The 26,484-nt window shown below is 40.5% G+C and overlaps 2 protein-coding genes across 12 annotated transcripts in view; one reads left to right on the top strand and one right to left on the bottom strand.

Moving 5' to 3' along the window:
- pop4 (POP4 homolog, ribonuclease P/MRP subunit) overlaps positions 1 to 18,668 on the bottom strand; it is a 38,974-nt gene extending 20,306 nt beyond the window's left edge. Inside the window, exons 1-2 of one of the 2 annotated variants that reach the window (XM_088296686.1) lie at positions 18,512 to 18,668; positions 4,655 to 4,710 (exon numbers count right to left, since the gene is read on the bottom strand). In XM_088296686.1, the coding sequence (XP_088152812.1) occupies positions 4,655 to 4,710; positions 18,512 to 18,518 (63 nt within the window). In that variant the 5' untranslated portion in view covers positions 18,519 to 18,668. The remainder of the gene's footprint in view (positions 1 to 4,654; positions 4,711 to 18,511) is intronic. The other variant, XM_088296685.1, reaches the window with a different exon arrangement.
- LOC148335977 (uncharacterized) overlaps positions 18,022 to 26,484 on the top strand; it is a 57,123-nt gene continuing 48,660 nt past the window's right edge. For 4 of the 10 annotated variants that reach the window (XR_015843228.1, XM_088296673.1, XM_088296677.1 and 1 more), the window contains exon 1: positions 20,504 to 20,871. The gene's annotated coding sequence lies outside the window, so the exon portion shown is untranslated. Of the gene's footprint in view, positions 18,100 to 18,631; positions 18,682 to 20,503; positions 20,872 to 26,484 lie in introns of those variants that run through there. The other 6 variants (XM_088296676.1, XM_088296675.1, XM_088296683.1 and 3 more) reach the window with 6 other exon arrangements.

Raw genomic sequence — 26,484 nt, 5'->3', positions numbered from 1 at the left:
TATACCAGTGCTATATCTGACCATTACTTTATCAAATTTGAAGTCTTGGCTCATTGTCATCGTTTTGACCATAATCAAAATTATAGCAGCCGTAACATTAGCTCCTCAACCATCGTTGCGCTCTCTGAGCTACTCCCTTTAGCAACTGCTTCGTTTCCTAATTATATTGGTACGATTGATGATCTCACAAACAACTTGAATGTCGCTTTGTTAAATGCGCTTGACTCCGTCGCGCCTTTAAAAACTAAAACTCGTCCAAAGAGGCTTACTCCGTGGTTTACAGAGGAAACGAGCATACTGAAACGATCTTGTAGGAAGCTTGAGCGCAAATGGCGTGCGACCAAACTTGAGGTCTTCCGTCAGGCATGGTGCGATAGTTTACAAAAATACAAAGAAGCGCTTAATCTAGCCAAAACTAATTATTATTCTAGATTAATTGTCTTACATAAAAACAACCCTAAATATTTATTTGATACCGTAGCAATGCTAACGCAACAGCGACCAACCTCGGATAGCTCTTCCTATTCAGCTCACGATTTTATGCAATTTTTTACTCAGAAGATAGAATGTATTCGTGATGAGATTAATGACACTGTTCTTAAAATTCCGTCGAATTCCGCGATAAATGGTGTTAATAGGGACATTAGGGCTGATAACTGTCCGATAACCTTATGTCAATTTAAAAAAATATCTCTTGAGAGCCTAACAAAATTGGTTAGTGCGGCAAAACCGACAACTTGTGTGCTCGATCCGTCTGTTTTAAATATAATTAATCTATCACTTACCACGGGTGTAGTACCAGCAGCTTTTAGGACAGCTGTTATCCGACCGTTACTTAAGCAACCAAACCTTGACCCAGAGAGTCTCAACAACTATATGCCGGTTTCAAATCTTCCGTTTATTGCAAAAATTCTTGAAAAAGTCGTAGCGCAACAACTTAATGAATATATGACTGCTAATAATCAATTTGAACCTTTCCAATCGGGTTTTAGAGCCGACCACTCTACTGAGACGGCCCTTGCTAAAGTTACTAATGATCTTCTCATAGCTTTGGACACCGACACCTCATCAATATTACTCTTACTCGATCTTAGTGCCGCTTTTGATACCGTTGATCATAACATATTATTAAAACGCCTTGAAACGTGTGTTGGCATTTCAGGTTCAGCGCTTTCTTGGTTTAATTCGTATCTGTCGGAGAGGACGCACCGTGTAATTCATGGCAATACGACTACGGATCTTTGTAAGATCACATGTGGAGTTCCGCAGGGATCTGTACTTGGACCTCTATTGTTTAGCATCTATATGCTACCGCTTGGTGATATTATACGGAAATATAACATTAGTTTTCACTGTTATGCTGATGATACGCAATTATACATGCCGTTGGATATAACGAATCCGCGCGACTGCTATAAATTAGAGGCGTGCCTTGCCGAAATTAAACAATGGATGTCTTTCAATTTTTTGCGTCTTAACTCAGATAAAACCGAGATGCTCATCATTGGACCACCGCGTCATCTGTACCTTTTCAAAGACACAACTCTGAATATCGATAAATGTAATATTACCCAAAAGGATTCAACAAAAAATCTCGGTGTTATATTTGACGCAACTATGTCATTTCAAATGCACATTAAAAATATTACTCGAACTGCGTTTTTTCATCTGCGTAACGTTGCTAAAATTCGCCCAATTCTATCGTGTGACGCGGAAATCTTAATCCATGCGTTTGTTACGTCTCGCCTCGACTATTTTAACGCTTTGCTCTCGGGTCTCCCCATGTCTAGTATTAAAAGTCTGCAGTTAGTTCAAAATGCAGCAGCTAGACTCTTAACTAAGACGAGAAAGTTTGATCATATTACCCCGATATTAGCCAATTTGCATTGGCTTCCGGTCCACTTGAGATGTGATTTTAAAGTTCTGCTACTTACTTTTAAAATATTGCACGGCTTAGCACCTTCCTATCTCGTTGACCTCGTGGTACCATATGTTCCGTCCCGAAACCTTCACTCACAAGATGCTGGTCTTTTAGTGATCCCGCGAGCCAAAAAGAAGTCCGCAGGTTCTAGAGCGTTCTCTATTCGGGCACCAATGCTTTGGAATGCACTACCCTCAGATATTAGAGGCGCCACTTCAGTAGAAATGTTCAAAACACTATTAAAGACGCATTTATACTCTTGTGCATTTAGCTGAAATATTTGTTGGCCTGTTTACTGCCGCTTTTTTTTTTTCTCTTTTGTTTTCTTTTCTGCCCCCTTTTTCCCCGGCTGGGGGATTAGGTGACGGTGACCCACTAGGAAGTTTAAGGCATTGACCAACTGGGCATGCACCTGTTCCAGTGATGTCGTCTTCCTGCAGCGCAACATTTGATCAATTTATTAATATACTTTAGCATCTAATTTAATTATTTAATGGCCTGTTTACTGCCGGTTCTTCTCTTTTCTGCCCCCTCCTTCCCCTGCTTGGGAATTAGGTGATGGGGACATGCTTTGAAGATTACGGCACTGACGAACCGGGAAGGGACCTGCTCTGCCGAAGTCGTCTTCATGCAGCGCCTTTTCTGATTTCCTTATATTTCAGCACTTCATTGAACTACTTGTTGGCCTGTTTGCTATTTCTGTTCTTTCTTTTCTGTTCCCAATTCCCCGAATTAGGTGATGACGATTCACTTGGAAGTGGCTGTACTGAATTTACACCAACTGACTGGTACAAGATCGAAGGCTCATCTTCGGATATGCTGCCATGGATATTGCGGCCCTGGATGAGGACCCACTTCACTGAAGTCATCTTCCTGCAGCACTTCATTCAATTGACTCTTACATTATCTTATCTATTATTGCATAGCATCATTGTATGTGTCAAATGTTGCCCAGTTGGCATCCATTGCAGCCTGGTCATCCTGGAAGGGGGATTCCCCCATCTGTGGTCCCTTCTCAAGGTTTCTCACTTTTCCCCTAATGAGGTTTTTTGAGTTTTTCCTTGCCCTCCTGGGGGTTAAGATCGGGGATGTCGATTGTGGCTATCTAAAGCCCTTTGAGACTGTCTGTGATTAAGGGCTATACAAATAAAATTGACTTGACTTGACAAAGGTGGATTTTATTTTAAAAATTTGCGCACTTTGCAAAGCCAAATTCAAATACAACATTATAAATAATTCTTTGGTGTATCGTTAAACAGTTGTACAGGAAAGGAATCATATTGAGGAGTCAAAGAAAGCTATAAGAAGTCTTTGAATCGTAACTAAGTGCTTGCGTGAGGTAAATTCAGAAAATGTCAAATTTCACACACATAATACTAATAAAGCATGAAAAAAAAATGTTTGGTATATATGACAAAATAATCGTTTTCCTGAAGTGAGATTCCGCCGAGTGACAAACCCATGTCATTCCAAGACAACTATGCCAGAGCACAACATAGAAAGTGTATTAAACCAGTCAGAAATTGACTCACAAAGCAAAATATCAAACGTATCTGAGGGGATCAAGGTATTTGAAGAGCTGGAGGAAGAGGAACTCGCAGATATTCTGTTCATTGCACCATACATGTACTGTAACATACATGTCATCTGTCTTTCAAAAAATTGCAATGCTGGTGCAACCTATCCTCATTTGGGCATGGCCTCCACAAAGGGTGCACGCGTAGCACACATTGAGTGAAAGATGGTGGGACGCCAGATAAGCTCTGCCTTCCACAGTAGCACAATCGTCATTTTGGAGAGAAGCGCTTTCCAAAAAGTAAATCTAGCTCGGTAGACTATTTGGTTCTGATAACAGCAAGCTGTTTCAAGTTAAGAAGACGTACGTTTGATAGTTTGGACTTGTGGTACTGTATTAGAACAAGTCTACTACAAGTCTAGGTTGTTCAAACGTTTTTAATTTGTTTATTTATGTTGCTTTAAGTGAAAGAAGGCCACAACAGTTGCCAAATAAAATGTTTTGGTACACAATGAGCATTGATCATCTGTTTGTAATGAATAATCTTTAGTAGTCAGTAAATCAGAAAGTCTATTGGGGGGAAACCTTGTATGCCTATTTTTAACTAAAACCTTTTGGATTTTTCATTGACTAAATTTACGAAAACTATACTAAAACTAATTTTGGGAGTTTCTATCGACTAAATCTAGACTAAAACCTTTTTGAGTTTTCGTCGAGGAAAACTAGACTAAAAACTTTTTGAGTTTTAATTGACTAAAACTATCACAAAGAGGAATGACTAAATGTGACGAAAACTAATGAGCATTTTTCTCCAAAAAACTATGACAAAATCTAAAATGCTTGCCAAAAACAACACTGATAAGTATAGATGGTCACATGAATTTACATGAAAATATGAGGTTCGGATTAAAAAGGTGCATTTCAAGAATTTGTTATTTTTTGAGTTATCGAAAACAAATTCATCACATTTTAAATAAAAAAAATAATTTCATTTCCTGATAAAAAAAAAATCCATAATGGTTGTTGGGGTGAAAAATGGGTCAGTTTCAAAAAGCTTGGCGACCTCTGTACTGAGTCAGGCCCAGAAAATTAAAACATTTTTTCTCAGACCTGAAGTAACAGTGATACTTTATTTAGATTCCCTAAATGTGTTGCTGCGTGGAAGACCTTTCTGTCATCGCTCTCAAAGCAAATAAAGTGCGATGTGATCTACTCACCTCAACTCCAAGAACTTTCACAAGGTCACAGGGAACATCGGTGTACACAATTGCCTCTAGTAGAGAAAGAGTGGTGTAAATAGTAATTTTAGAACAATAAGATTTTACAGCAGTAACATATTGAGAATAGACTCTCAAATTTTCACAGACTGGTATACTGATATGCGACTGAAAATTCTATTGAATATACTGAATAATGAATGGCCAATGATTTTTAGATAATTTATATTTTGCCACTTAAAAGAGGGTGCCAGAACCAGCAGCAATCGACGGAGATCCCTCTGGTCGCATTTTGAACATCCCGGAGGATGTTCAAAATGCGCATGAACTCATCAGTTTGTACCGTAATCCAATGTCAATTAAGTCCACACGATTATAATAACCAACCGCAAAGGTATATATAAAGTTAAATGGGAAAAGGCTCTATACAAGACCAGGAGCGGACTTTGGAATGGACTGCTTGTGTGAAAGTGCTAATGTTGGAGATTTTGGATGTAGACCGATAAAATCTGTTTTTTTTGGCAGATGTCGGACCGATATTCGATACAGGTATCAGATCACGGGATACCTAATTTAAATAATGTATTTATACAACCCCGATCAAAATCTTTAGACCAGTTTAAAAATAGCTAGAATTTTAAAGAAAAATCTCAGCGAGCTGTCACCTTCAATGGTGGAGGCGTTTGCGTGTCCCAATGATCCTTGTAGCTAAGTTGTCTGGGGCTTTTTGCCCCTGGTAGGGTAGGGTCACCCATGGCAAACAGGTCCAAGGTGACGGTCCAGACAAAACACAGCTCACAAGACCCCTTATGATGTCGACAATATGTGGACCTCGTTTTCCCTTAACCAGACATAGATCACCGGCGCCCCCCTCTGGAGCCAGGCCTGGAGGAGGGGCTTGCAGCACCCATGGGGCTTGGCCGGGCACAACCCAAAAATTTCCCGTCTCGAGTACTCTGGTGCGCAGTCGCCACTTGTCGTCTATGCAATGCACAGTCAGGCTCAAACAGGGATCCATGTTGTGACTCGACCACAAGTCGGCTGTGGGTGCAAAATGCTTGACATGTCTAAGCTCCCGTGCCAATATTGTCCATATTGGGTAGTACAGTTTGCGAAAAATATTTGCGCACCTCGGTTACTTTCATGAGGCGTTTAAATCCCGTGCGCTCCACTGTAGCAAGATGAGCCATATCTTTAGCTATGTGCAAGGCTATCGCGTCCACCTCTGAGACGTTCTCCCGTATGGTGTCGCCTCCGTTATGGGCTGTTGTCACTTGCAGAACCTTGCTTCTCAATTTGAGCTTTTAGGATAAGTTACAAGTCAACAGCATGGTAGTGAGTAGTGAATGAATGAAAAGCATGGTAGTGTAGTAGGTGGTGAAAAAGAAAAGGTTGGACGCGCTGTTTTGGGTGCTTATGACACACTTTGTTGTTCGTATTCTTTTGCTGAAACATCGTCTTTATGGAACCCAAAATAGTTCCAAACGACATATTTATTTTTGGGACAAGCGCAACAGGAACAACTTCAACTAATATTACTTCATCTTCAGCCGTGTCAGCCGCTTCTTGATTTGAATTTCCAATCACGACCGTGTCATCAATTTTCTTTCTCGTCCAGATGGGTGGAGTTATGTGACGACACGCGCTGTAGCCGTTTTAAAGGGGCATGAACATAGCCGCAGACAGAAAAAGACTTTTCTTTGTTTAAAAAAAAAAAAGAATTTAGCGACAAGGTCAAAAGGGTGTCGGGTGTTGTAATACATTTTGGTAACGGTACATTTTCGGTTTATCGCCCAGCCCTAACGTGGGTCACCCTTCCCATGGGTTCACCACTTTTGGGAGGGGCCAAAGGGGTTGGGTGGCATGTGAGTCGGGCAGCGGCAAGAGGGAGACCTTGGCGCTCTGTTCCCCAGGAACAGAAACTAGCTCTTGGGAATGTCACCTCTCGGGCAGGGAAGGAGCCTGAGATGGCGTGTGAGGCAGAGAAATTTTGACCAGACAGTCGGGCTCTTGTACCATACCTCTTGAGAGGGCTTGGATACTCTTCCAATCTGGAATTGCCCAAGGTGAGAGACGTTGTGCAGGTGTGGGCACACTTATTGGCCCCCGGCTTGGCGCATGTACATTGCAGTTCACCCTGGTGGTCTAGAGGGTAGCCTCCCTTCCACCTTAAAGTGGGGGGACGGATCCTGATAGTTGTTTGTGCTTATGCACCAAAGAGCAGTTCAGAGTACACACCCTTTTTGGAGTGTCTGGAGGGTGTGCTGGAGAGCGCTCCCCCTGGAGACTCCCTCGTTCTGCATTGCTCACGTGGGTAATGACAGTGATTGGGAGGAACGGCCCCCCAATCTGAACCCGAGTGGTGTTCTGTGACAGGACTTTTCTGCTCATCATGGATTGTCCATAACAAACACTATGTTTAAACATAAGGGTTTCCAAATGGGCACTTGGCACCAAGACACCCTAGGCCTCAGTTTGATGATCGACTTTGCAGTTGTGACATGAGATTTGTTTCCGCATGTTTTGGACACTCAGGCAAAGAGAGGGGCGGCGCTGTCAACTGATCACCACCTGGTGGTGAGTTGGCTCCAATGGTGGGAGAAGATGCCGGTCCGACCCGGCAGACCCAAACGTATGGTGAGGGTCTGCTGGGAACGCTTGGCAGAATCCCATGTCAGAAAAAGTTTCAAGTCCCACTTCCGGCAGAACTTTGCCCACGTACCGGGGGAGGCGGGGGACATTGAGTCTGAGTGGACCATGTTTCGTGCCACCATTGTTGAGGCAGCCGATTGAAGCTGCGGATGTAAGGTGGTCGGTGCCTGTCGTGGCGGCAACCCCCGAACCCGCTGGTGGTCACCGGCTGTAAGGGATGCTGTTAGGCTGAAGAAGGAGTGCTATCGGGCCTTTCTGGCCCGTCGGACTCCGGAGGCAGTTGAGCTAAGTCAGTGCTTCTCAATTATTTTCTGTTACGTACACATTTTTATCTTTCCTTCTTCGTGGTATAATATCAAATGTACCATGTATCTTTGTGGTTGTATTATTATTATTGTTGTTGTTGCTGCAAAATTATTAAATACCTAATATTGTAAGCACATTGTGCCAACCATTTTTTTAATATAAAACTAAAGGATAATGTAAATGGCAGTCAATTTAAAACTGAACAAAGGTTAGACTGCTCGGAGCCACTTTTGTGATCCTGGCATGGAAGTCCATTGTTTCAGAGGGGTCTCGTTCACACCTCCTGTGGTGCAGCTGTGATCTAATCTTCCTGCATTCCTCTCCTGAGTGTCTGGTCATTAGCATGGTCTAAACTTCAGTTACACTTAAAGGATTTCATACTTTTGACTATTAAAGGAATATAAGAGTTTGAGCTTAACATAGTTCATTAGATGTTGGTGCATCCAATGTATGAAAATGTGATATTGTAAAATGCTGAGAGTGTGCCTGGTGGCGCGAAACTGGTTGCGGGGGTTGTGCAAGAATGGAATGTTTTAGAAGCAGAAGGTGCTGAGCGAGACGAGATGACTCCGGGAAGGAGCGGCCATCGGGGGATCGCACGCAGGAGGAGCCACGGGATTCGGCGGGAGGAGAAAGACCAATGAGAGCGAGCTAAAGTTAACTGCAATACACATAGCCAATAGAATCATGCCAGGATGCCTTTGTCTGTGCCATTTTGCATGTTGTATAGTATGAATCAGGACTGGGCAACTCGGAGGTAGAACACATTCGCTGGTGGCACGAGAGGTGTAGACTTGTATTGAGAGGGATCCGAGATCTAGGTGCCATGTAGAAAATCTGTATTGGGAATAAATCCACTTTGTGCGTGAAAATGCCGGCTTCCTGATACCTTTCTATTGCAGAACGAGCGCGCATATTGTTGGATGAGTGAGAGTTGGTTAAGGTCGCAAATTGGAGTCAGATTACTAATTCGAGTTTACATTGGTTTAAAATTAAATTCTAACATTGATATAAAGATAAATTCCAACAAAACAAATAAAACCTAAGTAAATAACACGAACAGGCCAAACAAGCCAAATGCAAGCTCTAATGTTGAGTGCAGGTAGGGCTGTGACGATAATTTGATATCGACATGTACCGCGATAGTTGGGTGAGTGATATCAATAGAAAATGGTATCGATAAATTATGGACCCCCCCCCCAAAAAAAAACCACAACGGAGCAAATTCGACCTATCACTGCCCTACTCGTCACAAACTCCCTCCCATTGAGGATCTACAACCCGAGGTTCACTCATGCGCCGCGGAGCTAGCGTGACTTAAAACAAAAAAAAATAAAAACGGGTGGCTAAGGTGGCCTTACCGGCCGACTTGAGGAAACGCTTGTTTGATAGTTAAGTTAATAACAAGCACCACCTCACAGACATGCACGGGACGAAACGGCCCGGAGCTCTAGTACACGAGACCTCCGTCGCATGGGAGGCAGGCGTACGTAGCAATGAAGCCGCTAACATGCACCCTCCGCGGACACGCACGGGCCGTGTACCCACCGCGGACACGCACGGGACAAAATGGCCCGGATCTCTAGTACACGAGACCTCCGTCGCATGGGAGGTGGGGGTACGTATCAGTGAAGTAGCTAACAAGCACCCTCCGCGGAGACGCACGGGCCGTGCACCCACCGCGGACACGCACGGGAAAAAACGGCCCGTAGCAGCAGGACACGAGACCTCCGTCGCAAGGGCGGCGGGCGTATGTAGCAGTGAAGCCGCCAATAAGCACCGTCGGCGGACCCGCACTGGACGAAACGGCCCGTAGCACCAGAATTGCTCTGTCTCAAAGGAGGCCGCTGTGCGTTGTACATTTTAAAATAATACATATCTGAATTCAGCCCTTTTCCCTCTTTTATTTTCAATAGTTGTTGTAACTTACCCATTACTGCTCTGTTTATACAGGTATTGGTTTGCTGTTTAATTTGCGTATTTAACAAAAGGCATGTTTTCGGGCAGCTAAAGGGTCCTTGTATTTCCGTTCATTTATGTCGGGCATATTGTTGGACAGCTAAGCAGTCCCAAGAGAGACGTATCGAGTCCGTTAGCCGTTAGCTGCGGATACGCGATTGCTACACTTTTCATCGTCGTGTATGCGCCAGAATGAAAGTGAGTTATTGAGCTCTGTTGAATTAATTGGAGTGCTATTAAAGCTACGTTGTTCTCTGTCCCTGTGTCCGGTTACGCTCTTTGATTTGATTCGAATGACTGTTTGGATGTGGCGCCCCCCTAAATTCACAAACAGTCCCAGCTCTCCGCAACAATTATAAAATATATATATATATATATATATATATATATACACACACATATATATATATACATATTTATTGTAATATATATATATATTATATATAATATATATATATTATAATAATTAGTATATATATATATATATATTATAATAAATATATATATATATATTATAATATATATAAATATATATATATATTATATGTATATTATAATATATAAATATATTATAATATGTATATATATATATATATACATATATATATATTTTATATATATATATATATATATATATATATATATATATATATATATATATATATATATATATATATATAGTATCCGTCGGTGTGGTTTTCAGTGCACCATTTGCTACAATTTAACAGATAAAAGTAAGCGTTTGACTCCGCCGAAATTGGGGGGAAATTACCTGCTTTTGGATTTGTTGGGCCAATATAGTTTTGCAAATATGATGCGACTACAGTGAATTTCCGTGATCGAACACAATAAAAAAAAGGAAGAGGATTAGTGAAGAGGGCTATCATGTTTTCAGCGGGATCAAATTTAAGTGGGAAGACACATACATCTGGTCTCCTGTTAGAGAACACGTAATTGTATTCCAATTTACTGATTTGTTTATTTTTTTTAGAACCACCGATAGCCGCGTCAAGAGCAGCAAAAGAACAAAAAAAAAACAATAGTCACTCGCGTTCTGCGTTGTACTCGAGATGCATTCAATGACCACTTACACAGTAGGACATCCATATACTTATTCAAAGCCTCAAACCACTAGACGACTCAAAACAATATGGATATTATGGTAGGCAGTAACCTCACGGGTGATCAAACAGGTGAAGCCCAATAATCAAAGGACTAACTGTGTATAACTGAGACCATTTTGAGGAACTGCAGCAAGTATGAGCAGGATCCCTCTTTCCTAGGCAAAGTTACCAGGGGATACTGATTCTGGCACTCTAAACCAGGGGTGGGCAAACTTTTTGACTGGCAGGCCACAATGGGTTCTAAAATTTGACAGAGTGGCCTGACCAGGAGCAGATGGATGGAGTGTTTTGGTAACCTCACCTCATTGAAGGAAAAAAAAATACATTTAATTTTAAATGAAAGTGAACAAAAGCATTATAACAATATATATGTCTTTGAAAAACCACAGTATTTAGAAAATAAAACATTAACAAGGTTTATTCATTTAATTTTTTTCAAGTTCGGCGGGCCGGATTAAAATGTTTACGTGCGGCCCCCGGGCCGTATTTTGCCCATGGCTGCTCTAAATTGTCCCTAGGTCTCCACACACAATTTGGTCCAGGTGTCCCAGTAATGCAATTAAGCCTACATGCAAAGAAAGTCAAAAACCCACAAAGCAACCGAATGACGATCATACAATAAACAAAATTACCTATAGAAATAGAATTACAATTATAAAACAACTAACCCAATTTACTGAGGACAGCATAAATATTACATAATGACTAAGGGTGGGGAAAGAAATCGATATTGCAATAAATTGTTGCTAACTCTGTCGCAATAAATAATCAATAGCCTGGCGGCAAGTATCGATATTTTAAAACAACACACAATGGATTTACCTCGTTGTCACCGTCTGTATTTAATTTCTCCTGTCCTTTCTGTGGGGGCGCTGTTGCAATAGGTTCTAAACTTGCCGGGATCAGCGGCCGGTGATGATTGTGAAGAATTTACCATAGCAGGGTTCGCGGTTAACCGCTTCCCGATTGCCCGGGGCAAGTGAAATTTGGCCACGGGCAAGGTAAAATTATGGGCAACTTACCCGACCGGGCAAGCATTTTTTAAAGCAGCCAAATATCTTTAATTTCGACGAAAACTGTGGCGTGATCTGTTTGTAGTCACTGTATGGTGATGGTTTAACCCAGACACCCCCTTATGTTGTGGTATGGTCCATTGGCCGCCCACTGCCCCCGAGGGCAATGGGCGGGCGCTACGGGGATCAGTTAGTTCAGTGAATGTCGAGTTAAAGTGAACGTCAATAAATCCCGCAGTATTGGAACTCGCTGTAGTTGCATCCTCATTTGAAGTTTGAAAAACACAACAAAAACCTACGATAGTTCGGCTGAAAAATTGACAGCCGGAAGTTTTCTTACCTTCTGCGCATCATTCTGCGCATGTTTACAAGTGGCGACGAGTTTGTTCAAATCCGAACATTTCGGATTCCTCTGACATGACTAAAATAGCTCGAATATTTTTAAGTAGACAATTCAGTTGTGAGTAAGGAAGGGAGTAATATTTGATTATTGGCTGTTAATTCATTAGCTCCATGATGTGACCTAACATAGTGTCAGTGACTGTGTTCTGTTTATGCTATGAAACTTATGGAGGCAGCATCACAGGCACTGGTCTTAAAGGAATACACAAATTTCCCACACTCATAATTTACTCATGTGATTACTCAATTAATAGGCTCTCCTGGATTTAAAATTGATAATCTGGATTGCTGTAATATCATTTTCCCAATTTAACATGCAGATTTGTTAATTATTAAAACTACAATTAACTTTTTCAATAACTGCACAGGATGATACATGCTGTTTTAATTTATGCTTATCAGATTATATGTTTACTTACATTTGTGGCACACATTTTACAACCATAAACATTTTATTCTTAGTCTAGCTTTCACAGGATCAGTTCGACCTGCCAGCTCCTTACGGACATATGCTTCATTGACTGTTTCTAAATGCCTGCAACGTCTGCAACATAGAACTCATGAAGGAATAACATAATCCTGGGTCAGCAGACACCTAATTCATGTGTTAATACATGATACATTTTTATATAAGCAACCCTTATGATTGTAACGTATTTTTAATTCTTTCTAGGCAGGAACTGTCCGAACAAAAAATTCATGCAATTTGTAATTAGACACTTTGTCATACGAAAAGTCACTCAGGGCAAGGTAATTTAATCTTCGGGCAAGAGAAAAAAAATTGTCACTTGCCCAAGATGGGCAAGTAATTTGGCCACTCGGGCAAGGCAAATTTTAGTGGCACTTGCCCAATGGGCAAGCAGTTTTTAAAGTTAACTTCGAACCCTGCATAGAAGAAGAACTAATGCAAGAATAGCGGAAAACCCAGAAAAACAAATCAGAGACCCACCAGCGAGTTTCCATTTGAAAGTGTGGAGACGCTTCGGCTCTTTACGAGACAGGTGACGGGAGAGCACTGGATAAAGAGTATGCAATCTGCAAGAACTGCTTTGAAAAGGTAAAATATAACATCAACACTACGAATCTGCAAAGCCACCTCGTTCACTATCACAATAAACTACTCGCAGGTGATAAAAAAGGCAAACCAAGACAGCCGACAATCACTACTGCTTTTAAAGCAAAGTTTCCCTTTGGTGTGCTCTTACGTCTGAGCATGTTGATTAGTTTGTGTTCCTCAAGAAGAATATGCCTTGATGTGTCCACTGTGCGGTTTAACGTAAAGGACTTTATTGACAGTTGCTCCTGACATTTTAGGTTCAGAAAGCAGTGCAGTGTCTTGGTTTACATATAACACGTTATTGTCTGTGCACTTTAATGTGTTCAGCTGTACAGGGGACCTGTTATTAATGTCCATGCACTTTAATTTGTCCAGCCGTAGCTACAGTGTTAAGATATGTATTGGCATTGAATATAAATGCATAATTACAGATCTTTTCAATTTTATGGGCATTTTTTTCTTTTTCGGTCACATATCTCGTGATATATTGTTGAAGAAATTTCTAACAATATATTAATATCGTAGACAGTGTGCATTGTGATATTATCGTTATCGTGGGCCACATGTCACAGTATCGAATTGTGAGTTCCCCATATCGTCGCACCCCTAATAATGACTGCACTGTTATAGTATGTAACATTCTATCATACATAAGTATTACTTTGTGAAATGTATTTGTTATAGTAATTGCATAAATATGTGAACGTGTGATTGTGATTGATTGCGCATGCATTAATTTGATTACTGCATTTATCAAAGCAGGTGCTGCCAGAATCAGTAAAGGGGCTCCTAATAGCATTCAAATGGTCGGACAGATTTGTTGTGTTACCTCGTGTTGCAGCAACAACAGCGAGGCACTGTTGGCAGAGGGTTTTTTGTGTGATGTATATTCCTTTTTATGGCCGAAATAACTCCTTATTTCGCCGCTTCTGCTGCCGTTGTCGGTACAAGATAGGGCCGGGTTGTTAGATGTGGACGGGGTCCTTCGGAGGCTGCGCGCTTGCTAAAGACGTCACGCGAAACACATATTTCTCAAATATATTTCTTTGCCTCTGTGTTTGTTTTTACCCCTGGCTGTTCTATTTGCCTATTTTGATTCGCTAAATACAAAAATAAAACAAAATAACTGCATGCCTGCCACCTTGGCGAGTCAGCTCCCGCATCACTTCCACCTATGCCCCAGAGAAGCCGCTGCCACACAGCAGTGGTACGTTTGCGTTTCCGTTTCCCCTGCCGGGAAGCGGGGTGGGGGGTTTGACTAATTAGCGTGGGGCTCAGCAAGACGGTCTGTGTACTCTCTCCAATGAAGACCATAGTGTAGCGTGCTGCTTTTATGAAACAAACTTAAAGTTTCCGTGTTCTAAAAAAAAAAAAAAAAAAAGATAGAAATATCGCACGTCCTACGATGTGACCATTGCGCATGCCCACATCACAATCGCGATGTTAAAACCGCATATCGTGCGATTATCTCAGTAATACACAGTTAGGCCTTTGATTGTTGGGGTTTACCAGTTTGATCACTTGTGAGGTTACTGCCTGCTATAATATGCATATTATTTTGCGTTGAGTAGTTGTTTGATGCTTTGAATGAGTATGATGTTTTCAGATGTCCTACTGTATAAGTAGTCATTGAATGCACCTCGAGTCCGACACAGAACGCGAGTGACTTTATTTTGTTTTTCTTTTGCTCCTCTTGACGCGACTATCGATGGTTACAAAAAAAAAAATCAAACTGTCAATTGGAATACAATTACGTGTTCTCTAACAGGATACCGCCTATCTGTATCTTGCCACTTAATTTGATCTCCCTAGAAACATCATAGCCCACTTCACTAATCCTCCCAATTTTCATCGTGTTTTGATCACTGTAATTCACTTATGGTAGCTTCATTGATTGCAAAATTTTTTTGGTCTAACAAATGCAAATGCGGGTAATTTTCCCCTAATTTCTGCGGAAACAAACGCTTACTTTACGTGTTAAATTGTAGCGAATGGCGTGCTGAAAACCACACCGACGGATACGACCACTTTTATGCAAAACCTAGTTTAAAACACAGCAAATCAAAAACACAAAATTATTCATTCTTCATGCCTTTCAATGAAAACAAACAGTAACATTGCACCGCCTTCAGTCAATGCGTGTGCGCTCCCGCGTCAAGGGATACAGATTCTTTACTGCAGTCAGGCCAGCCTCCACTCGCAAAAACGAAGTCAAGTCAGCCGCCCCTCTTATTTTCAATACTGTGCAACACGGTGCATTACGGTAATGCGCCGAAAGCGCTTGTTCTTGGCCACCTTCAAAATAAAAGCGATGAAACTCAAGTATGCACTTCAGTGGTTTGGATTTAAAGTAATGTTATTAAGCTTCTCTGTTCACACAGGGGGAATGCTAACTTTCTCAGAATTGCACCAAAAAATTTTATGAATTGAGATAGAAAGAGAAATCAATGTTAACTGTGCACCAATGGCTGACATTACAACAATTTAAAAAAAAAAAATCAAAATTAAGTTTTCGTTATCCCACAACCAGACCAGTGCTGGGGAACACTAGATCACCCCAGGTATCCAACCAAATTACTTTCATCAAAATCTGATGTTGCATTTCAAAATAAAAGGCTAAAGAAATATCAATGTTTGACCGTTACAACCGATTAGGAAAAAATCATGAACATTTTTATTTTCGTTATCCCGCAACCAGACAGTGTTGGGACAAACTAGGCCACGCCAGGTATGCAACCTAAGTAATTTAATTAAAATCTGATGTGGCATTTCAAAATAAAAGGCCAAAGAAATATTAATGTTTCACTGTTAGACCCGATTTTGAAAATTCATTAAAAATTAAGTTTTTGTTATTCCACAACCAGGCTACTGCCAAGGCACACTAGGCTACCCCAGGTATCCAACCAAAGTACTTTCATCAAAATCTGATGTGGCATTTCAAGATAAAAGGCCAAAGAAATGGCAAAATTTGACCGTTACAACCGATTCCGAAAAATCATTAAAAATTAAGTTTTTGTTATCCCACAACCAGACAAGCCCTGGGGCACACTAGGCCACCCCAGGTATCCAACCAAGTACTTTCGTCAAAATCTGATGTGGCATTTCAAAATAAAACGCAGAAGAAATCTCAAAATTTGACAGTTACACCCAAAAGTTTAGATTTCTTCGGCATTTTATTTTGAAATGCCACATCGGATTTCATTCAAAGTACTTTGGTTGAATACCTGGGGTGGCCGAGTGTGTCCCAGCAGTAGTAAGGTTGCGGGATAACGAAAACTAAATTTTTAACGATTTTTTGAAATCACGCGTAAAAGTCAAATTTAAAGATTTCTCCTACCTTTTATTTTGAAATGCCACATCAGATTTTGATGAAAGTACCTTGGTTGGATACCTTGGATGGCCTAGTGTGCCCCACTGCTTGTCTGGTTGCGGGATAATGAAAACCTTATTTTTAATGAATTTTAAAAATCGGGTGTAAAGGTAAAATTTTGAGATTTCTTTGGCCTTTTATTTTGAAATGCCACATCAGATTTTGACAAAAGTACTTTGGTTTTATACCTGGGGTGGCCTAGTGTGCCCCAGCACCGATCTGGCTGCGGAATAACTAAAACCTAATTTTTAAAGATTTTTCGAAATCGTGTGTGAGTGTCAAAATTCTGCGATTTCTTTGGCCTTTTATTTTTAAATGCCACTTCAGATTTTGATGAAAGTACCTTGGTTGGATACCTAGGGTGGCCTAGTGTGCCCCAGCGCTGTTGTGGTTGCAGGATAACGGAAACATTATTTTTAATAAATTTTCGAAATTGGGTGTCATGGTCAAATTTTGAGATTTCTTTGGCCTCTTATTTTGAAATGCCACATCAGATTTTGACAAAAGTACTTTGGTTTGATACCTGGGGTGGCCTAGTGTGCCTCGGCAGTAGTCTGGTTGCGGGATAATGAAAACTTAATTTTTAATGATTTTTTGTAATCTGATATAAAGGTCAAATTTGGAGATTTCTCCTGCCTTTTATTTTGAAATGTCACATCAGATTTTGATTAAAGTACTTTGGTTGGATACACGGGGTGGCCGAGTGTGCCCCAGCACTTGTCTGGTTGCGGGATAACGAAAACTTTATTTTTTATGATTTTTCATAATTGGGTGTAAAGGTCAAACATTGATATTTCTTTGGCCTTTTATTTTGAAATACCACATCAGATTTTGATGAAAGTACCTTGGTTGGATACCTGTGGTGGCCTAGTGTGCCTCGACAGTAGTCTGGTTGCAGGATAACGAAAACTTAATGATAACGAAAACTTAATTTTTAATGATTTTTTTTTAAATCAGGTGTAACAGTCAAATTTTGATATTTCTCATGCCTTTTATTTTGAAATGCCACATCAGATTTTGATTAAAGTATCTTGCTTGGATACCTTGGGTGGCCTCGTGTGCCTCGGGAGTAATCTGGTTGCGGGAAAACGAAAACATAATTTTTAATGATTTTTCAAAATCCTGTGTGTCAAAATTTTGCATTTTCTTTGGCTTTTTATTTTGAAATGCCACATCAGATTTTGATGAATGTACCTTGGTTGGATACCTAAAACCTGATTTTTTTATTATTTTTAATTAAATCAGTTGTAATATCAGCCATTGATCTACAGTTAACATTGATTTCTCTTTCTATCTCAATTCATAACATTTATTGGTGCAATTCTGAGTCAGTTTGCATTCCCACTGGGTGAAAAGAGAAGTTTAATAACATTATTTTAAATCAAAACCACTGACGTGCATATTTGAGTTTCATAACTTATTTTGAAGGTAGCCATCAACAAGGGCTTTCGGCGCATTACCGTAATGCACCGTGTTGCACAGTATTGAAAATAAGAGTGGCGGCTGGCTTGACTTCGTCTTTGCGAGTGGAGGCTGGCCGGACTGCAGTGATTTTTTCGGGGGTAAGTACTTTGGCACAACACTGGCCCTGCTCTCCAAAGCATTCTGTTCAATCTGCAAATTGTTTCCATAGGGTCATATTTTTATGTCGAGACGAAGTCTTTTAGTTCAGAATTGTGTTCACGATAATGTTAAAATAACTAATTGCTTTGCTGTTAGTTCACAAACACCGCCATTCAAGTTATTTAGCTAAATCTTGGCTGGATTTTCATGTTTGCTGTATATCAGTGATTTTTTTCCATAGTCATTGGAGATATCACTAACTCACGTTTGTCCGACGGGATAAGTATTTTGGCACAACTCCGGCAATCGAAAAGTGTCGACCGCCTATGAGGCAGCACTTCCCTCAGGATGTTTGTCAAAGACGAGGCATTTACAATTAAGGCTAAATTTACTACCTTGTTTGTTACGTACCACCCATGTGTATATTATTCACGTATCCACGGAGATCCCTCCTCGTCCAGCTTGTCAATGTTTTTCTTCTTCATTGTCTTCTTTCTTCTTCGCCCCCTTTCTCTTCTTCTTCTCGTGTAGTTTATTTTGCGGTTGGCAAACCAGAGTTTGGTGCATCACCGCCATCTACGGTAATGTGGTAAATATTACAAATAAAAACAACGTTCGTCTAATCCAGGTGTGGGCAAACTACACTTTAATCGCTTTAATCCGGCCCTCCAAATTTGACAAAATTCAATGAATAAACCTTGATAATGTTTTATTTTCTACATACTTTGATTTTGCATAGACATATATATATTGTTGTAATGCTTTTGTTCACTTTCATTTAAAATTAAATGTATTTTTTTCTCCCATGTGAAGTGCGGTTACTAAAACACTCCATCCATCTGCTCCTGGTCCGGCCCCTCTGTCAAATTTTAGAACCCATTGTGGCTCACCAATCAAAAAGTTTGCCCACCCCTGGATCCCATTTCACAAATAATGGTGAACGTTTTTTGCGGTCATTTTACAGTACTTTAAAATATCCATCTCCATCCAAAACATGCCACAAACAAAAGCCATAGAATTGCATCAAAGATCGTCTGACGAGGGAACACCAAATATCCAGCAAAGCATGGCAGCTGGTGAAGTGGCCTTTTATCGAGGTCACTCTGCAGTTAATTAAAGGTTGTATAATGGCGACTTGAAACAGTTTTCCGCCACCATGTCCTCTTCTTTTGCAATCAGTTGAGGAATTTCATGTTGTCTATTAAATATGCATGTTGTTGATAATACTTGATTAAAATAGTTACTTCAATCTAATTAAAGGAGGACAAGATCCAAGATATATATATATATGTATATATATATATATATATATATATGTGTATGTATATATGTATATATATATGTATATATATATATGTGTATATATGTATATATATATATATATATGTATATATATATATATATGTATATATGTATATATATATATATATGTATATATATATATATATATGTATATATATATATGTATATATATATATGTGTATATATATATATGTATGTATATATGTATATATATATATATATGTATGTATATATATATATATATGTATATATATATGTATATATATATGTATATATATATATATATATATGTATGTATATATATATATATATGTATATATATATGTATATATATATGTATATATATATATATATATGTATATATATATATGTATATATATATATGTGTATATATATATATGTATGTATATATATATATGTATATATATATATATGTATGTATATATATATATGTATATATATATATGTATGTATATATGTATATATATATATGTATGTATATATGTATATATATGTATATATATGTATGTATGTATATATATATATGTATATATATATATGTATGTATATATGTATATATATGTGTATATATATATATATGTATATATATATGTATATATATATATGTATATATATATATATATATATATGTATATATATACATGTATATATATACATGTATATATATACATGTATATATATATACATGTATATATATACATGTATATATATATACATGTATATATATGTATATGTATATGTATATATATATATACATGTATATATATACATGTATATATATACATATATATATATATATATATATACATATATATATATACATATATATATATATATGTATATATATATATGTATATATATATATCTATATATATATATATATATATATGTATATATATATATGTATATATATATATGTATATATATATATATATATATATGTATATATATACATGTATATATATACATGTATATATATACATGTATATATATATACATGTATATATATGTATATGTATATGTATATATATATATATGTATATTAAAGGATTTTATAAGCTTGACTACAAGTGACATGTATTCAGTTTAATGCAATAAAGATATATACTGATTGGGCTTTAATTCAATGTATGAGAAAAGGTCAGGCCAGGCTGTGTGAAATGCATGGGTGGCAGATGTTTTGTGCAGGATGAGCCGCACGTCGGAGAACTGAGTGTGCAGACGCGAAGGGTCCCGGACTTCGATCAAGGCCACCCGGCTGTTGTTGTGTGAGATGGTCACACGGTCGACCGTGAGAGCGGAATAACACATCCAGTGGCTCATGGGCAGTTGAGCGCACGAACAACTGCCTTGGCGCGCACATGGGAAGAGCCCACACGTCATCCTGCGGGCAGAAGACGTCCACTAAGAGAAAGCTAAAGTTAACTGCAGATGACACATAGCCAATAGTAGGATATCTTTGCTTTGTTTGCTGAAATGTATTAATGATCCTGGGCAACTCGGGGGGGCGTCGTCCTCTGTTGGGTACACGGACGCGCAGAGCTGTAATGGTAGGAACCGAGCCCCAGGCTTTGTATTAGATCTCGTGTTAGGAATAAATCCGCTCCCGTGTGAAGTTGCCGGCTTCCTGGTCATCTTTCTCTCAAAAACGAGCGCGCATAATTGTTGGATGAATGAAGGTCGTGTTTGGTTAACCATTAAATGGAGTCAGATAATTAATTCGAACTATTTTGGTAAACGTTTGGTACATTTAAAGTTAGAAATTCCAACAATTTTTGGTTACCCCGACGTGATGAGAGGGAGAGGACTACAAAAGAAATCCACAGACTTCGAATAAGAGAACCACAGGGTCTGGGATCAGGGACCCTTATCCACACCAAGTGACGACTTGTTGAACGGAAAGGAAATCCCGACTTAGACCTGTTTTCCTCTGGTGGTACCACATCTAAAAGGTGTTGGAATTTATCTTTATATCAATGTTAGAATTTAACTTTAACCCAATGTAAACTCAAATAAGTAATCTGACTCCAATTTGCGACCTTACCCAACTCTCACACATCCAACAATATGCGCGCTCGTTCTGCAATAGAAAGGTATCAGGAAGCCGGCATTTTCACACACGAGTGGATTTATTCCTAACACACAAATCTACAACTTGAGTTTGGGTCCCTCTCAATACAGCTCTCTTTGTCTTCGCTGTTCAGCATTAATTTATAGACACAATATGCAAATGACACAGAGACAAAGGCATCCTGGCATGATTCTATTGGCTATGTGTATGCTGCAGTTAACTTTAGCTTGCTTCTCTTGGTCTTTCTTCAAGTGGTGGCCCCTCCTGCTTGTGGCTGAAGGGTCCAGTTTCTTGTGCATCCCTTCCCCCTCGAGGTATCTGTCTGCGCCAGGCACCGACCTAAAACCTCCCAAACCTCACATTCTTTCACTTTCTTTTTCCAACTTCACCAGCCACACACACAGCATTCCACAGAATAACAGTGACACAAGATGCAGGACATCGAATAAAACTAGCCAGGTTTAAACTCTTCCACTCCTTTATTCCCTCTCATGACCTCAGACAACTGAGGTCATCACTCGAACCCCTCATTTTATTGTTAAACACGAGCTAAAAATAAAACAACGAAAAATTAGTAACAACTATAAATCCATAGAAGGTGAGGTAAAGCTCAATAGAAAATTAGTAAAAAATTAAAAATCAATAGAAAATTATTAAAACTTAAAAATCAATAGAAAATGTCATTCTCGTAGAAAATCCGTAGAAAATTTCATTTCCTCCTCATGGCCTCAGGTCGCTGAGGCCATCTACACATACTCACATCCCGGACTCCCGTAGGGCCACAGCTGTCCCCCCCCCCCTCCTGGGCGTCCTACTAAGGGATCATCATGTACTGGCCAACAGGAGGGAGTGGCCCCAACGTGCGTTCAATTGTCTTAACAGTTAATGATCTGACACATGGAATACAACAACATCCACATAACACCATAATAGCGGCAAACACAGCGATAGAAATCAGTACTGATGCAATCAAGCTTTTATATTTGCCAAAGATGTTTAACCAGTCAGAGTACCAACTGGTGTCCACACCTGAGTGCTCCTTCATTTTGTCACTTAACGCGCGCAGACCCTCCAATGCCTTGGTAAGGCGACCGTCAGGAGATGTTTTGTTGGGAATCAGAGTACAACACTGATCCCCAAAAATACCACACACTCCTCCTCTTTCGGCTAACACCATATCTAAGCTTATTCTGTTCTGGAATGCCATAAGAGACGTGGCAGCCAATTGCTCATGCACTGCCTGGAGTGCCGAGGTGGTCAAATTCGCCAATCGTTGGACATTATAGTGGACATAATTAATCCGGTCCACATTTTTGTTTACTGTAACGAACAGGAAAAGACTCTCCCATCCTGCTGCAATTTGATCCACCAATTTATACTCGTCAGGGATCCCTCTTGGAACTCCAATTGCATCTATATACGTGGGATCTCCTGCATTCAACCATTCTTGCATGTCCCTTCTCTTCCTGTTAAGGAAGGGGATTCTTCCCCATTGTCCAACACCTTCCCACTCCATTTTGGCCAGATCTAAGGCTGTCACACTAACTGGCATGATCAGCGTTACCAGGGCGCACTTACCTGAGGCATTGGTGGGAAGCCTATCGTACAGCACTTTCTCTCCACACCACAGCCAAACATCATCACGAGCGAGAGGGATTCCTACTGGCAAAGACACATTTTCATTACACCATGACTCCTGGAGATTTCCAATCCCAGGACCAGTCCCATTTAACTTTTAGGCAGGTGAACTTTTGTTTTGCAACTTGGGTGTCAAAAATAGGCTCTTTCTTTTTTATTCCCACATCATTCCATGGGTGTGTCCAATTAAAATTGTACCCAAGTGTTCACCTGTGTCGGTTGTTTACATTTCAGATTTAGCAGTAGTTGTTGTGTCTGTGTCAGCGTCTTACCATCATCTCGCTCTGCTCCATACCATACCATTCCATTACATGCTCCTTTCGCTCCATCACTTCTGTCATCCCGCATCCTATGTTCAAACGCAAACATCGTCCACACAAAGCACACGCCAGCAGGTAAAATAGTCAATAAGTTAAACATTTGCATCGTCATCGTCTTTGTTCAGACTCGAAAGTGTCTGACTTTGATCCAATTCATGCCATCTACACATTCCCTCTCTTGACCTGCCCGTCCGGGCGGTCAACCTCTAAGCTCAACCATGGCGGGCACAAATACAGGGGCCGGGCGCAACTGTGAGTTATGGTACCACTTCTGTCCCGTAGTTCCCAATTGGATGGCGTGTCAGGTTCTAGCCAGAACTCTAAACTGTCCTTAACAGCGAGATCGAGTCCACCTCCGGGAAAGCACCCGGAGGTTGATGTACGGAGCGATGTCCGACTCCAGTGATGCTGAGTTCACTGAGTTCAAATACCTAACTGTGTTCCGAGATTACAAATTAAGCCTCGAGCAAACGCTCCAATTTTGACTGTTAATTGACAAATTTTAAAGCAACACAAATGAAATAGTAACCATTTATGCTTAAAATAAAAAATCCCAAAACTATAATAACGCAGATACCGAATTAAACCTCTATTTTTTATTTTATTTATTTTTTTTTTTTTTATGGGAAGAAAAGGTGCTCTACAAGACATAGACAGCTCCAAGACCGCTGCAGTCTTCACCTCCTATTGTCTCATGATTGGCTCAATCCACCTACAGGCTGTGCCCACACTGATTCTGTCAACTGGGGGAGGGGGTAGAGACAGTAAAAACATCGCGGAGCTGTGGAGCCGAGCCCCAACTCAGTCGGGCCCTGGGTCCACAACACCTCTAGCAGAGACACACACAGAACTACCATTTCCGAGCGACCCTTCCCTGGAAATTTTGAAATTTAGTAATGTTCCCAAAACCAAAGAATTTGTAGTCGGTGCTGATATATGATCTCCCGATTGTGCAACAACTATGGGGTCTAGACCTCTAGTATGATGACGCTCATCAATATTCAATGCGATTTGTGGCTCGGCGAAAGTAAACAATTCATACCATTTCCGCTGCTCAGGGACAAGGCACGCGTGCGAGGCAACGCCAGTAGACATAACAAATATATAATTCTAACGCAAGATGCACTCATGACTAAATTTGGATGAGTGCATTTTTGATAAACCAAATCATGTTTGTGATCACATGTACAATGTGATATGTCAATTGGTGAATTGAAAGGGTGGCGGTTGCTAAACCACTCAGACCAGAGCAAGAACAGGGCATACCCACCGCGGGAGGATGGGAACCAGGTTTCAGAGCTGCCCTCAAATGTTTCAGTTCAGTTTAGCCACTGGGAAGGAAGAGAGCACGACATATGCTCCCTCCGACGGATGTGCAGAGTCAAGTTCAGTCCCATCCGGGAATGCCACTCGAATTCCAGTGTTCGTTCAGTCAATGGCAGTGACTCAGGCACTCTTGAGAGTCCACATGGCTCAGTGGGGGTTGCGGAAGGAGCTCATAGCTCGCCCCAATATCCAGCACCATCGAAAACTTGTCCATCCACCGTCCCCGGACTGCTAGGACCTGCTAGTCCTCGAATGCTGAAGCTCCGCTGCCCCCTGTCATGGAATGGGGTACGAGCGGGTTTGTGTCAAGTGCGTTGGGAGTGGGTAACGGTGGCGCCCCCTGCGCTGGTGGAGCTCTTTGTGACAGATATGGCACCGGAGGATGGCACATTCCAGAAAGTGGCTCGGCATGGACAGCTCATCACCCAGTGACCCCACACCCCGCAGCAAGAGCACACCCCACTCACAACCCCCGTCCATAACCACCCGTACCTCTGTTACTGCAATCCCAACCTCGTTGACTGGCCTGCTATGGACAGCAGCCAGTCTGCTGTGGCGCTGCGTCACCCGAACCTTGCCCAGAAGCAGCAGAAGTGGAAGGAGCAGCTGCCTCCTTTTTTCTTATCTCTCTTGGCCTTCTAAACCTGCAAGTACAACAATTTTAGTCACGCTCCTTAATCCAATCGCATATTTTCCTTTTCTGATGTCGTGCAAAATTCTGTACAAAATGTGTTCTACTTAGCCCGAGTAGCATTTCTCATTGATGGACTATTTCGCCTGATTTCTGCCACTGGGAGGGGCACGCCCTTGTGGACGGCCAACTGGAACAGCTGTGTAATAATGTCGACATTATTGGATGGGTCACTGCCGGAAGTCTCACTCCATTCATGTCTCGCCCTGGCCACATAGACCAGGCCTGTCTCCCCCTTCCACACCTGAAAGACACAGCAACATCGGCCCCAACGGGCCAGAAATATCTGATGCACGGCACGGCCAATCTCACCTGAGGTGTCCCCACTTAGCTGGTGACCATCATGCTGGTCAGCAGGTCTGGCCTCGGCCTCAAGTGAGGACAGTTCCTCTTAAATAAATTTTGTCCCGCTTGTAACTCTGTATAAACCTCTTAGTCTGGTGTCTCCTTTGTAGGAGATTTCAACCAACGTGACCTCTTTACAACGTGTGACCTCTTTACAACGTGTCGAATAAACCAATGTTGACCTTTCTGCTATCTTTACAGCTGTGAGAGCTGTTACTAACCCCTCCTTCCCCCTTGGGTAATTACAAATGTCTTATCTTCAAACTTCTTACAAGCACCCAGTATCCTGGCTTTACTAGATTACTGCCCTGCTGGGAGACGGAAAGACCTTTGTCACTCTAAATTTGCGCCTGTCTTTTGTTTTCCTAACATTTTTCACATATGGTCAACTAAAGTTGCTTCAACATCTATTTCCCATTTGTTCTTAAATTTGAGGTATTCTATAAGTTCTTCCAAACAGTGTTTTACAATGTCTTAGTCCTAAATACAATGAACTACGATACAATGGAAAATATCAGAATAACATTCATACATCCAACATGAGACACGTGCTTGAGACCACTTCAGGGTCATTTTTGTCTGAAATATCTCCTCTACAACAACTTACCCTTGCGTTAAGTGAGTAATTTTCCATAAAAACAGTGCCACTAATTCGACATTAACTTCAAGT

This window comes from Idiotropiscis lumnitzeri, chromosome 5 (genome assembly GCF_059441095.1).
Source record: "Idiotropiscis lumnitzeri isolate Australia: NSW breed Sydney's pygmy pipehorse chromosome 5, RoL_Ilum_1.0, whole genome shotgun sequence".
Classification (NCBI taxonomy): Eukaryota; Metazoa; Chordata; class Actinopteri; order Syngnathiformes; family Syngnathidae; genus Idiotropiscis; species Idiotropiscis lumnitzeri.
This window is presented reverse-complemented; position numbering and strand designations above follow the sequence as displayed.